This window comes from Oncorhynchus clarkii, chromosome 13, assembly GCF_045791955.1.
Source record: "Oncorhynchus clarkii lewisi isolate Uvic-CL-2024 chromosome 13, UVic_Ocla_1.0, whole genome shotgun sequence".
NCBI classification, from domain to species: Eukaryota; Metazoa; Chordata; class Actinopteri; order Salmoniformes; family Salmonidae; genus Oncorhynchus; species Oncorhynchus clarkii.
The window spans coordinates 34,797,409-34,810,448 of record NC_092159.1 but is presented as its reverse complement, the minus strand read 5'-3'; the positions used below and the strand labels follow the sequence as shown (position 1 = coordinate 34,810,448).

The 13,040-nt window shown below is 40.6% G+C and overlaps 1 protein-coding gene and 1 pseudogene across 1 annotated transcript; one reads left to right on the top strand and one right to left on the bottom strand.

The window, feature by feature from the left end:
• Window positions 1-342: 342 nt before the first annotated feature.
• On the bottom strand, window positions 343-5,729 carry LOC139423903 (interferon a3-like). Its single transcript, XM_071175541.1, has 5 exons — window positions 5,595-5,729; window positions 5,224-5,298; window positions 4,930-5,085; window positions 2,354-2,431; window positions 343-467 (listed from the first exon to the last, which is right to left on the bottom strand). The coding sequence occupies exons 1-5, from the start codon at window positions 5,727-5,729 to the stop codon at window positions 378-380; spliced, it is 534 nt and encodes a 177-aa protein (XP_071031642.1). The 3' UTR covers window positions 343-377.
• Window positions 5,730-11,338: 5,609 nt separating this feature from the next.
• LOC139423902 (interferon a3-like) lies at window positions 11,339-12,721 on the top strand (annotated as a pseudogene).
• Window positions 12,722-13,040: the final 319 nt, after the last annotated feature.

The window sequence follows — 13,040 nt, the reverse complement described above, 5'->3', positions numbered from 1 at the left end:
ACTGTCATGTGACTGATCAGCAAAAAGTTTAATCTGCATCCCCCTGATGATTGGATTAGGCTGCTCCATATTATCAATCCACTCTCGTTGATTTCTGACAAGAACGAAATCTGGACAATTTAATACACAATACATTTTTATTCACAATTTCAATATTCTTTTTTCATTGATTTTCAAAGTGCACAGGCAATACGTTTCAGTTCAATACAGGTAAAAAAGGGAAATACAAAATATAAATAATAATTTATGAAAATAAAAAACAATAATTTACATATTTAAATATAATAAATAAACTAACAGGGTTAGTGATTGGTACATGATTGTATTCATGCTTTATAAACTGGTAAGTGGGTAACGTCTGAGATGAGTACGGATGCTCAGTACATCTGTCCCACAAGGATATCCAATCTTTGCAGATGACGTTTTGTCTCTTTCCTGATGAGCTCCCATGCCTCTGCACTGTAGTTCTGAAAAACATAGAACATTTGAAATCTTAGTGGGGTGAACTTTCTTGTCAACATAATGACCATATCGTCTTGAACAACAAATAAAGGACTGGTGCCGTATATACACTGCTCAAAAAAATAAAGGGAACCCTTAAACAACACAATGTAACTCCAAGTCAATCACACTTCTGTGAAATCAAACTGTCCACTTAGGAAGCAACATGATTGACAACATGCTGTTGTGCAAATGGAATAGACAACAGGTGGAAATTATAGGCAATTAGCAAGACACCCCCAATAAAGGAGTGGTTCTGCAGGTGGTGACCAGACCACTTCTCAGTTCCTATGCTTCCTGGCTGATGTTTTGGTCACTTTTGAATGCTGGCGGTGCTTTCACTCTAGTGGTAGCATGAGACGGAGTCTACAACCCACACAAGTGGCTCAGGTAGTGCAGCTCATCCAGGATGGCACATCAATGTGAGCTGTGGCAAGAAGGTTTGCTGTGTCTGTCAGCGTAGTGTCCAGAGCATGGAGGCGCTACCAGGAGACAGGCCAGTACATCAGGAGGGCAACAACCCAGCAGCAGGACCGCTACCTCCGCCTTTGTGCAAGGAGCAGGAGGAGCACTGCTGCCAGAGCCCTGCAAAATGACCTCCAGCAGGCCACAAATGTGCATGTGTCTGCATGTGTCTGCTCAAACGGTCAGAAACAGATTCCATGAGGGTGGTATGAGGGCCCGATGTCCACAGGTGTGGGTTGTGCTTACAGCCAAACACCGTGCAGGACGTTTGGCATTTGCCAGAGAACACCAAGATTGGCAAATTTGCCACTGGCGCCCTGTGCTCTTCACAGATGAAAGCAGGTTCACACTGAGCACATGTGACAGACGTGACAGAGTCTGGAGACGCCGTGGAGAACGTTCTGCTGCCTGCAACATCCTCCAGCATGACCGGTTTGGCGGTGGGTCAGTCATGGTGTGGGGTGGCATTTCTTTGGGGGGCCGCACAGCCCTCCATGTGCTCGCCAGAGGTAGCCTGACTGCCATTAGGTACCGAGATGAGATCCTCAGACCCCTTGTGAGACCATATGCTGGTGCGGTTGGCCCTGGGTTCCTCCTAATGCAAGACAATGCTAGACCTCATGTGGCTGGAGTGTGTCAGCAGTTCCTGCAAGAGGAAGGCATTGATGCTATGGACTGGCCCGCCCGTTCCCCAGACCTGAATCCAATTGAGCACATCTGGGACATCATGTCTCGCTCCATCCACCAACGCCACGTTGCACCACAGACTGTCCAGGAGTTGGCGGATGCTTTAGTCCAGGTCTGGGAGGAGATCCCTCAGGAGACCATCCGCCACCTCACCAGGAGCATGCCCAGGCGTTTTAGGGAGGTCATACAGGCACGTGGAGGCCACACACACTACTGAGCCTCATTTAGACTTCTTTTAAGGACATCACATCAAAGTTGGATCAGCATGTAGTTATGGTTTTCCACTTTCATTTTGAGTGTGACTCCAAATCCAGACCTCCATGGGTTGATAAATTTGATTTCCATTGATAATTTTTGTGTGATTTTGTTGTCAGCACCTTCAACTATGTAAAGAAAAAATAAGAATAAGAATATTTCATTCATTCAGATCTAGGATGTGTTATTTTAGTGTTCCCTTTATTTTTTTTAGCAGTGTATAAAGCTTCTCGGAGTAGGCTGATTTAGGATCATCTTTGCCTTTGCCTATCAGGTCTTCCTGAGAGAAGACCTGATACTAGATCAGCAGTTCTTCTCTGAGACACTTGATACATTTGGCCCCAGAACCCTTTTTTTTATGAACACATCTCCTGTTAAGCCAAGCCTAGTTTATATTAATTTGATTACACCTATTAAACATATTTCCATACGAAACCAAACTCACCATTTTTCTCAGAACTTTTCTATTCAAATTCCTGAAGTACCGTTTCAGTCTCTTCTCAGGTTTCACGGCAGGTGATACCTGTTGGACAAAATTAAACAAAACATTAGCGTCATACAGATGTAGGATCAGATGTAGGGTTTTTCCTGAGAATTTCCTGCACGTCAGGAAATGGAAAAAAAATTGTGCGTTCAAGGTTTAAAAAGGATTCTAAAGTTAGCAATTTTGACTTCAAAATATCAAACTTGATTTGCCGTAATGAAGATACGCACCAAAGCCTACAAAAAAAATGTCTGTTAATTATAAACCACAATATTTTACATTTCTCATTGATGCAGTATTATTTTTGTGATGTCGCAAACTGGCTCAAAATCTGTAATAACCTATATACAGTGCATTCGGGAAGTATTCGGACCTCTTCCGCTTTTCCACATTTTGTTAAGTTACAGCCTTATTCTAAAATGGATTCAAGAAAAAAAATCCTCATCAAAATACACACAATACCCAATAATGACAACGCAAAAACATATGTAAATACCTTCAAATACCTTCAACATATGCAAATACCTTGAAGGTATTTGCAAAAACAATGCAAATACCTTCAACTATTCAGACCCTTTAACTTGAGACTCAAAATTGAGCTCTGGTGCATCCTGTTTCCATTGATCGTCCTTGATTGGAGTCCACTTGAGGTAAAATGTTTGGACATTATTTGGAAGGCGCACACCTGTCTATATAAGGTCCTAGAGTTGACAGTGCATGTCAGAGCAAAAACCAGGTCTTGAGGTTGTAGAAATTGTCTGTAAGGCTCCGAGACAAGATTGTGTCGAGGAACAGATCTGGGAAAGGGTACCAAAACATTTCTGCGGCATTGAAGGTCCCCAAGAAACAGTGACCTCCATCATTCTTAAATGAAAGAAGTTTGTAACCACCAAGACTCATCCTAGAGTTGGCCACCAGGCCAAACTGAGCAATCGGGAGAGAAGCGCCTTTGTCAGTGGGGTGACCAAGAGCCCTATGGTCCCTCTGACAGAGCTCCAGGTTTCCTCTGTGGAGATGAGAGGCTTCCAGAAGGACAACCATCTCTGCAGTACTCCACCAATCAGGCCTTTATGGTAGAGTGGCCAGACGGAAGCCACTCCTCAGTAAAAGGCACATGACAGCCCGCTTGGAGTTTTCCAAAAGGCACCTAAATGACTCTCAGACCATGAGAAGCAAGATTCTCTGGTCTGATGAAACCAAGAATGAATTCTTTGGCCTGAATGCCAAGCAATACGTTTGGAGGAAACCTTGCAGGATCGAGGGAAAGATGAGCGGAGCAAAGTACAGAGAGATCCTTGATGAAAACCTGCTCCAGAGCGCTCAGGACATCAGATTGGGGTGAAGGTTCACCTTTCAACAGGACAACGACCCTAAGCATACAGCCAAGACAACGCAGGAGTGGCTTTGGGACAAGTATCTGAATGTCCTTGAATGGCCCAGACAGAGCCCGGACTTGACCTGATCAAACATCTCTGGAGAGACCTGAAAATAGCTGTGCCGTACACTCCCTATCCAACCTGACAGATCTTGAGAGGATCTGCAGAGAGAATGGCAGAAACTTTCCAAATACAGGTGTGCCAAGCTTGTAGGTATCACGTTTTAAGGTCTAACCAAGGTGCAGACAGTGTTGAAGAAACAAACGTTTATTCTTTAAACAGGGGCAGGCAAATGACAGGTCAAGACAGGGGTCAATAATCCAGAGAGGGTATAAGACACCGGAACAGCAGGCGGACTCAAGGTCAGGTCAGGCAGAGGTCGGTAATCCAGAGTCGAGGCAAGGTACAGGATGGCAGGGAGGCTCAGGGCATGCAGGAAAGGTCAAAACCGGGAAACCAGCGAACAGGGACTATCGAAAACAGGAGCAAGGGAAACCGCTGGTAGGTTTGAACGGACAAAACGAACTGGTACAGACTGACAGAAAACACAGGTATAAGTACCCAGGGGATAATGGGGAGATGGGCAACACCTGGAGGGGGGTGGAGACGAGCCAAGGACAAGTGAAACAGATCAAGACGTGACAGTAGCTTCATAACTAAGAAGATTCAAGGCTGTAATCAATGCCAAAGGTCCTTCAACAAAGTACTGAGTAAAGGGTCTGAATACTTACATAAAAGTGATATTTCATTTTTTTTTTATTGTGAACACCTTTGCATGCATTTCTAAAACAGGGTTTCTGCTTTGTCATTATGGAGAATTGTGTAGATTGATGAGGGGAAACATGTATTTAATCAATTTTAGAATAAAGCAGACGTAACAAAATGTGGGAAAAGTCAAGGGGTTGAATCCTTTCCGAATGCATTTTATGTGTAGATTTGTTTCACTTGTAGAGTTAGTAGGCTACACCTAAACCAGGGCTTTCTGATCCTGTTCCTGGAGAACTACCTTCCACACCTGATTCATTAGGTGGTTGATAAATTGAGTCAGGTTAGTTTACAACTGGGGTTGGAGCAAAAACCTACAGGAGGGTACCTCTCCATGAACGGGGTTGGAGAGCCCTGGCCTAAACACTGATACTTTAAAATAGACTTGTTACTTACACAGGAACTAAGGTTCTCAAATTGGCGATCAAGAATGTTGAGGAAATCGTCCAGGTTTTTCTTGTCCCAGGTGACTGACTTCCTATTCCTATTCCCATCAAACAGTTTTATGATTTGATAGATGGTCTCGTTCAGGAATCTGACTTTGTCCACAAACTACACAGGATGATACAAAAAAATACAAAAAAAGTTAGAAAAAGTATAGTCTTCCGTTATGGCATCAATATTACATGGGGTCAAGACCACTATACCAAAGCATATCAGAACATGATAAGTCACAATTCGAGTCTTTACCTCGGCATCATATATGTGTCTGTAAAGTGATGTTGGGAAAAGGACAGGGGCATTCTGCTTTGTGATATCTCCTCCCTGGAAAACAATCAATATAGTATGTCAAGTCACGTGTCAAATACTTAAAGAGCAATCAAGACTGACATAAAGTATAGCTTATACTGCAAGTACAGTAGGCCTAATGTAGACAGCCTCTCTGGACCGCTCTGTCATTATATCCTTAGCCTATATTTGAATATACATTGTAAAATGGCGCTAACAGTTTTCTAACACAGAGGCTAAACATGAAACATATGACTATTTTACTTGGTTGGTTGTTTTGCTGTCCTTAATACATACATTCAGTCTCCTCTTACAGTGTGCTGATAACTCACCATCTGCTCCAGCTGGGAAAGGTATTCTGCGCTCAAGTGACCGAAGTGGTGTTGGATCCAGTCACAGCAATGACACACGCTCTGCATACTGCAAATAATAAGAAAAAGACACGTCCAACTCTGCATTGTACACATTGTAAAGAGCAGTTTCTTTTGCTTTTAGCTTTCCAGATGGGTTTGAACATCTTGGCGGTGTTAAGTAGTTTTACTGTGGAGTTAGGAAAGGGAAAACTGTATGGAGAATTTCCCCCGATCAACCTACCGGAGGCGGGGACTTTCATTTTCCAGACTACAACATGCAGCAATAAGAATTGCATGCCTCCTCCGTCTTCTGGACCAACAAATCCCAGTAAATCTATACACATTCTCCTTGAAATCAGCTTTGAATTATAGTTGAACCAAAATATAAGATTATTAAATGTACATATCGGGTGGGCTATTAGCGAGAATAAGCTATTCGCGAGCATTGCTTTCAACTGCTAATAACTTCGCGTGAACGATTTTTAAAAAGGCTGATAACAAAATCGTCGAAGTCGAAATAAAACCGACAGTTCTTTAAGAACTCTGGACATATAATACATACATTTAGTGGGTTTCTTTCAAAGGTAGTCCGAAATACTGTTCCGCAGTCCTCTGCTGTTGCGATACAACTGAAAAGTAATTTGGAGACGTCAAAGCCCTACCCCCACCACAATGACGCAACCAACTTTCACCCTACTGTTGTCTGCTGGTGATGCAATGTTGACAAGCAACGACAACATGATTTGTTGGAACGTTCGATTTGTCGTTTTCTTTACAACTGTAAATATCATATACTGTAGGGAAGTGGTCACCAAAACTGTCTTGCACGGTCCTGGAGACCAGAAGGAGGAGGTGCAGGCTTTTGTTCCAACCCAGTAGAACACACCTGTTCCATCAGGGTCTTGATAAGATGTCATAGATGGTTTCATCCTGAAATGTCATATTGTAGGCTAAAATATGAGATGTAGCCTAACTATTCTGCTGGGAATTTATTCATAAAGCGCCTCAGAGTAGGAGTGCTGGACCCCCTCTGTCCATTCATTGTAATCTAAAAGGCAAAACTGATCCTAGATCAGCACCCCTGAGATGCTTTATAAATGCGGGTCTTGGTGTTATTCAATATAGCCTTATTGATAAGCCTTATGTATAAAATACATTTTATCTATTGGGGACCAGCAATGAGGATGAATCATAGGAGTGACACTTGAAACGTGATACCAAAGAGTCAGAGAGCAATATTTCCCATCACGTACAGGTCCAGTCAAAAGTTTGGACACACCTACTCATTCAAGGGTTTTTCTTTATTTTTACCCCATTCTACATTGTAGAATAATAGTGCACACATCAAAACTTTGAAATAACACATATGGAATCATGTAGTAAGCAAAAAGAAAGTGTCAAACAAATCAAAATATATTTTGTATTTTTGATTCTTCAAAGTAGCCACCTTTATGACAGCTTTGTACACTCTTAGCATTCTCTCATCCAGCTTCACGATGTAGTCTCTTGGAATGCATTTCAATTAACAGTTGTGCCTTGTTAAAAGTACATTTTTGGAATATATTTCCTTCTTAATGCATTTGAGCCAATCAGTTGTGTTGTGACAAGTTAGGGGTGGTACACAGAAGACAGCCCTATTTGTTTAAAGACCAAGTCCATATTTTGGAAAGAACAGCTAAAATAAGCAAAGAGAAACAACAGTCCATCATTACTTTAAGACATGAAGGTGAGTCAATCTGAAAAATGTCAAGAACTTTGAAAGTTTCTTCAAGTGCAGTCGGGAAAAACCATCAAACGCTAGGATGAAACTACCTCTCATGAGGACAGCCAAAGGAAAGGAAGACCTAGAGATACCTCTGCTGTAGAGAATAAGTTCATTAGAGTACCTGCCTCAGAAATTGCAGCCCAAATAAATGCTTCACGGAGTTCAAGGAACAGACACACCTCAACATCATCTGTTCAGAGGAGACTGTGTGAATCAGGCCTTCATGGTCGAATTACTGCAAATAAACCACTACTAAAGGACACCATTAAGAAAATAGAATTGCTTAGGCCAAGAAACACAAGCAATGGTCATTAGACCGGTGGAAATCTGCCCTTTGGTCTGATGGGTCAAAATTTGAGATTTTTGGTTCCAAACGCTGTGTCTTTCTGAGACACGTCTTTGTGAGGTGAAGGGATGATCTCCGCATGTATCGTTCCCACCATGAGGCATGTAGGAGGAGGTGTGATGGTGTGTGGGTGCTTTGCTGGTGTCACTGTCTGTGATTTATTCAGTAGTCAAGACACGCTTAACCAGCATGACTATCACAGCATTCTGCAGCGATACACCATCAGATCTGGTTTGTGCTTAGTGGGACTATCATTTGTTTTTCAACATGACAATTACCCAACACACCGTCAGGCTGTGTATGGGCTATTTGACCAAGGAGGAGAATGATGGAGTGCTGAATCAGATGACCTGGCCTCCACAATCACCCAACCTCAACCCAGTATGTTTGGGATGAGTTGGACCTCAGAGAGAAGGAAAAGCAGCCAACAAGAGCTCAGCATATGTGGGAACTCCTTCAAGACAGTTAGAAAAGCATTCCAGGTGAAGCTGGTTGAGAGAATGCCAAGAGTGTACAAAGCTGTCATCAAGGCAAATGGTGGCTATTTTGAAAAATCTCAAAAATAACATACAGTTGAAGTCGGTATTTTGCACACACACTTAGGTTGGAGTCATTAAAAATTGTTTTTCAACCACTCCACAAATGTATTGTTAACGAACTATAGTTTTGGCAAGTCGGTTACGACATCTTCTTTGTGCATGAGACAAGTAATTTTTCCAACAACTGTTAACAGACAGATTATTTCACTTATAGTTCATTGTATCACAATTCCAGTGGGTCAGAAGTTTACATACACTAAGTTGACTGTGCATTTAAACAGCTTGGAAAATTCCAGAAACTTATGTCATGGCTTTAGAAGCTTCTGATAGGCTAATTGACATAATTTGAGTCAATTGGAGGTGTACCTGTGGATGTATTTCAAGGCCTAGTTTAAAACTCAGTGCCTCTTTGCTTGATATCATGGGAAAATCAAAAGAAATCAGCCAAGACCTCAGAAAATAAATTGTAGACCTCCACAAGTCTGGTTCATCCTTGGGAGCAATTTCCAAACGCCTGAAGGTACCACGTTCATCTGTACAAACAATAGTATAAGTATAAAAACAATGGGAACACGCAGCCATCATATCGCTCAGGCAGGAGACGTGTTCTGTCTACTAGAGATGAACGTACTTTGGTGCGAAAAGTGCAAATCAATCCCAAAACAACAGCAAAGGACCTTGTGAAGATGCTGGAGGAAACAGGTACAAAAGTACCTATATCCACAGCAAAACGAGTCCTATATTGTCATAACCTGAAAGGCCGCTAAGCAAGGAAGAAGCCACTGCTCCAAAACCACCATAAAAATGCCAGACTACGGTTTGCAACTGCACATGGGGACAAAGATCGTACTTTTTGGAGAAATGTCCTCTGGTCTGATGAAACAAAAATAGAACTGTTTGGCCATAATGACCATCGATATGTTTGGATGAAAAAGGGGGAGGCTTGCAAGCCGAATAACACCATACCAACCGTGAAGCACGGGAGTGGCAGCATCATGTTGTGGGGGGTACTTTGCTGCACAAGGGACTGGTGCTCTTCACAAAATTGATGGCATCATGAGGCAGGAAAATGATGTGGATATATTGAAGCAACATCTCAAGACATCAGTCAGGAAGTTAAAGCTTGGTCGAAAATGGGTCTTCCAAATGGACATTGACACCAAGCGTACTTGCAAAGTTGTGGCAAAATGGCTTACGGACAACAAAGTTAAGGTATTGGAGTCCTATAGAAAATGTGTGGGTAGAACTGAAAAAGCGTGTGCGGCCAAGGAGGCCTACAAACCTGACTCATTTACACCTGCTCTTTCAGGAGGAATGGGACAAAATTCACCTAACTTATTGTGGGAAGCGTTTGGAAAGCTACCCGAAATATTTGACCCAAGTTAACCATTTTAAAAGCAATGCTACTAAATACTAATTTAGTGTATGTAAGTAAACTTCTGACCCACTGGGAATGTGACAAAATAAATAAAAGCTGAAATAAATCATTATCTCTACTATTATTCTGACATTTCACATTCTTAAAATAAAGTGGTGATCCTAACTGACCTAAAACAGGGAATTTTTACTCTGAGTAAATGTCAGGAATTGTGAAAAACTGAGTTTAAATGTATTTGGCTAAGGTGTATGTAACCTTCCGACTTCAACTGTATATGGCACCCCTGAAGGATCTATATAGAACCTTTTTCTAAGTGTGTGTATAATATTTGAATAAACGGACACACACACAGCTTATATTTGTTGGAATTGTGCTAGTAATTTTGTTCAAATGTAATATCAACCGTTGAATGAAGACACATTTCTACATGAAACGTTATCCTAAATGTTATCTTATTCCTTCTCATAATTCCGTATCAACCTCATCTTCAATTAAAAACAATTAACGCCTTTAGAATACACTTTAAGACAATGAATCATTTGACTGTCATCATATCACTGTAAAACATTGTTGATTTGTATAGTTGTTAATAATTTAAAGTACACATATACTGGATATCATGTAATATAATTATAATTTTGAATTTTTAATGTTATTTCAATTGAGTAAAGCAATCGCTCTTAAAACCATACTGTTACTCTTCAGTCCCTAGAGTGGAAAGATAATACATGCAGACGTCCCATCAATGTATATATCTGGATGAATAACCTAAATATATATTTAAAAGTCCATTAAACACACGACTATGGAAAACTTTGACAGATGATCTACCTGACGGGCCTTTGGAATACTCTGACAGATGATCGACCTGATGATCGACCGCACACATGCCTACAGGCCCAGATTCAAAAGCACCCGCATTATAGGCTCCAATTTAAATGTTAAGGTCTGTACTGCCTGTGCACTGCATAGGCTACCAGTGTCTTATTCTGAAAACCGGGAGCATATAGGAGGGGCTCTACCAAAATATGTCAGACCCCCCAAACCCGTATCTTAAACGAAATAACGCGATGTTGAGTGTGTAATTGATATAACCCATACAAGGTTCATCTGTATTTTTAAATAGGCAGTTATGGTCACAAACTACAATTACCCTTCAAGTAAGTGGTTACAACGTAGGCGGAGACCATAGTTTCGGTGTGCAAATGAAAAGGACAATATAAAATGCTATTGTTTTCGAAGTGAAAAGCCAAACTCAGTTTTGTTCTATATGGTGATATTTATTTAGGCCATAGTCGGACTGAAATGGATTCACATTAATCTTTTTTTCATCACCCCCCCCTGGTTGATAGGCCAATATTTCATGAGAAAGGAGCAAATAAATCAAGATGTTGTTTCCGTGCATTTTCTCCAGACGTAAAACACCACTCTCAGGTATGAAAGTGTACGGGGACTTCCGCCTTTCACTTTTGGAACAACTTGCAGAGTTATTGTATAAAGGATTGACACAGGTTGGAGCATGGCAGACCTCGGGAATTTGAGAAATTGATCGATCAGAAAGAACAATTTCTCTCTTTATCCTTTTCGGGAAACTTTTTTTTCTTTTTCGGAATTATACAAAATAGGCTATCTTTCGGGCGGGCACCACCACGTTGATTGTGGACAGACCGAGAACTACAATAGCCCCAAGCTAAAATGAGTTCAATCAGCCTTTGGATGTGCTTGGTCCTGACGATTTGCACCTGGCATAAAACCATCGGATGCACTTGGATGAAGACACCTCCTCGGTCTCCGAGCATGTTCCAAGTGTTCAGCAACAACACCATAACTATGCTTCAGAAAATGGTAGGATACGGTGATGTTTTTCACTTGTTCCTGGTCATTGAGCTGTTGCCATCTTTTCAACATTTCATGTGCTGTTGTGTGTTTAATTTAACTCCCTGACTCCTTTATGTACAGTTATAATAATGCAATATTTGTTTGAAATATTTTGGCATCTCAGGGTCATAAAGTCTCTGGAGAACCTCACATCACTTTCCCTGACAAGCAGTACAGACAAGTCGATAATTTAAAGGTAGGAAATATGCATAGCCTCAACTCTTTAAGAAAAATGAATTTTTCATCCATCACCCTTTGTTCTAAGAGTGGACAGTTAATTCGAAAAGGATTCAGGGCCATTTACATTTTGTTAGGTTACAGCCTTATTCTAAAGTGGTTAATTTCCCCCCTCATCAATCTACACACAATACCTCATTGTGATTTGTCCCCAAACACGGCCGATTGTGATACAGCCTGGAATCGAACCAGTTTATGTAGTGACACCTCAAGCACTAAGATGCAGGGCCTTAGACCGCTGTGCCACTCGGGAGCCCAAATGATAAAGCACTTTTTTGTTTAGTTTTTTCATAAATTTGCAAACATGTCTAAAAACATGTTTTGGCTTTGTCATTATGGAGTATTGTGTTCAGATTGATGGGAGAAAAATATATTTGAGCAATTTTAGAGTAAGGCATGCACTAATACAAATCACTCTTCTTCTAGGCTGACGAACAGATTGCCTTCATTTCGCAAACTCTGATTGTACAGCAGTGGTAAATACGAGTCCACCTCCTCTAACCAGAAAGCATTTGACAAGTTTATGAATGATCTCTATCGCCAGACCTCGGAGCTGGACCAATGCGTAAGTAATTTGTGCCTCTTAACATTAACGCAAAAAGGAAAACATTATCATATCCTATGATATTAAATGAATTATTTGTATGTTGTTCCAACAGGTAAAGGCTATGAAAACTAGACTATCAAAATCTGTCAAAAGAGTGAACAAAAAGATGAGCCTTTACTTCAAATTCCTTGTGAATTATTTGAAACTCGCGGTAGGTTGATCAATTTGTCTTACAAAGAGAGTACATTCACCAAATCTGGATGCATTTATGTGATGATACAACATTTGTCTATTCTAAAATCTTAACAATTATATTTTTATTTATGCAGGAATACAGCGCAAGCGGCTGGGAAGACATAAGGTCAGTGGTGCTGGCACACCTACAAAGACTAGACATGACATTAAGTAGCCAATGAGCGTTAGGTTCGTGTGGTGTAGAGATTATTTATGTCTATTTATTCAACTATTTATTTACATGTTTATTTTAGTTTTTTAATCTATTCATTTATTGTGTAGCAATGTATTCACAACTCTGGAGTAAAATATTTTTTTATACTGAATAATTATGTGATTGATTTAGGCTAAACACAATGTAACAATGTTTTCCTGCATTTATTTTTTGTATTTATGAAGGCATTTGCATGCTATATTTATTATTGCAACCTGATACGAAGTGTTTGTTATTGTAATGATAAAATGTATTTAATACTGAAATATATTTTTTTTATCAAATCA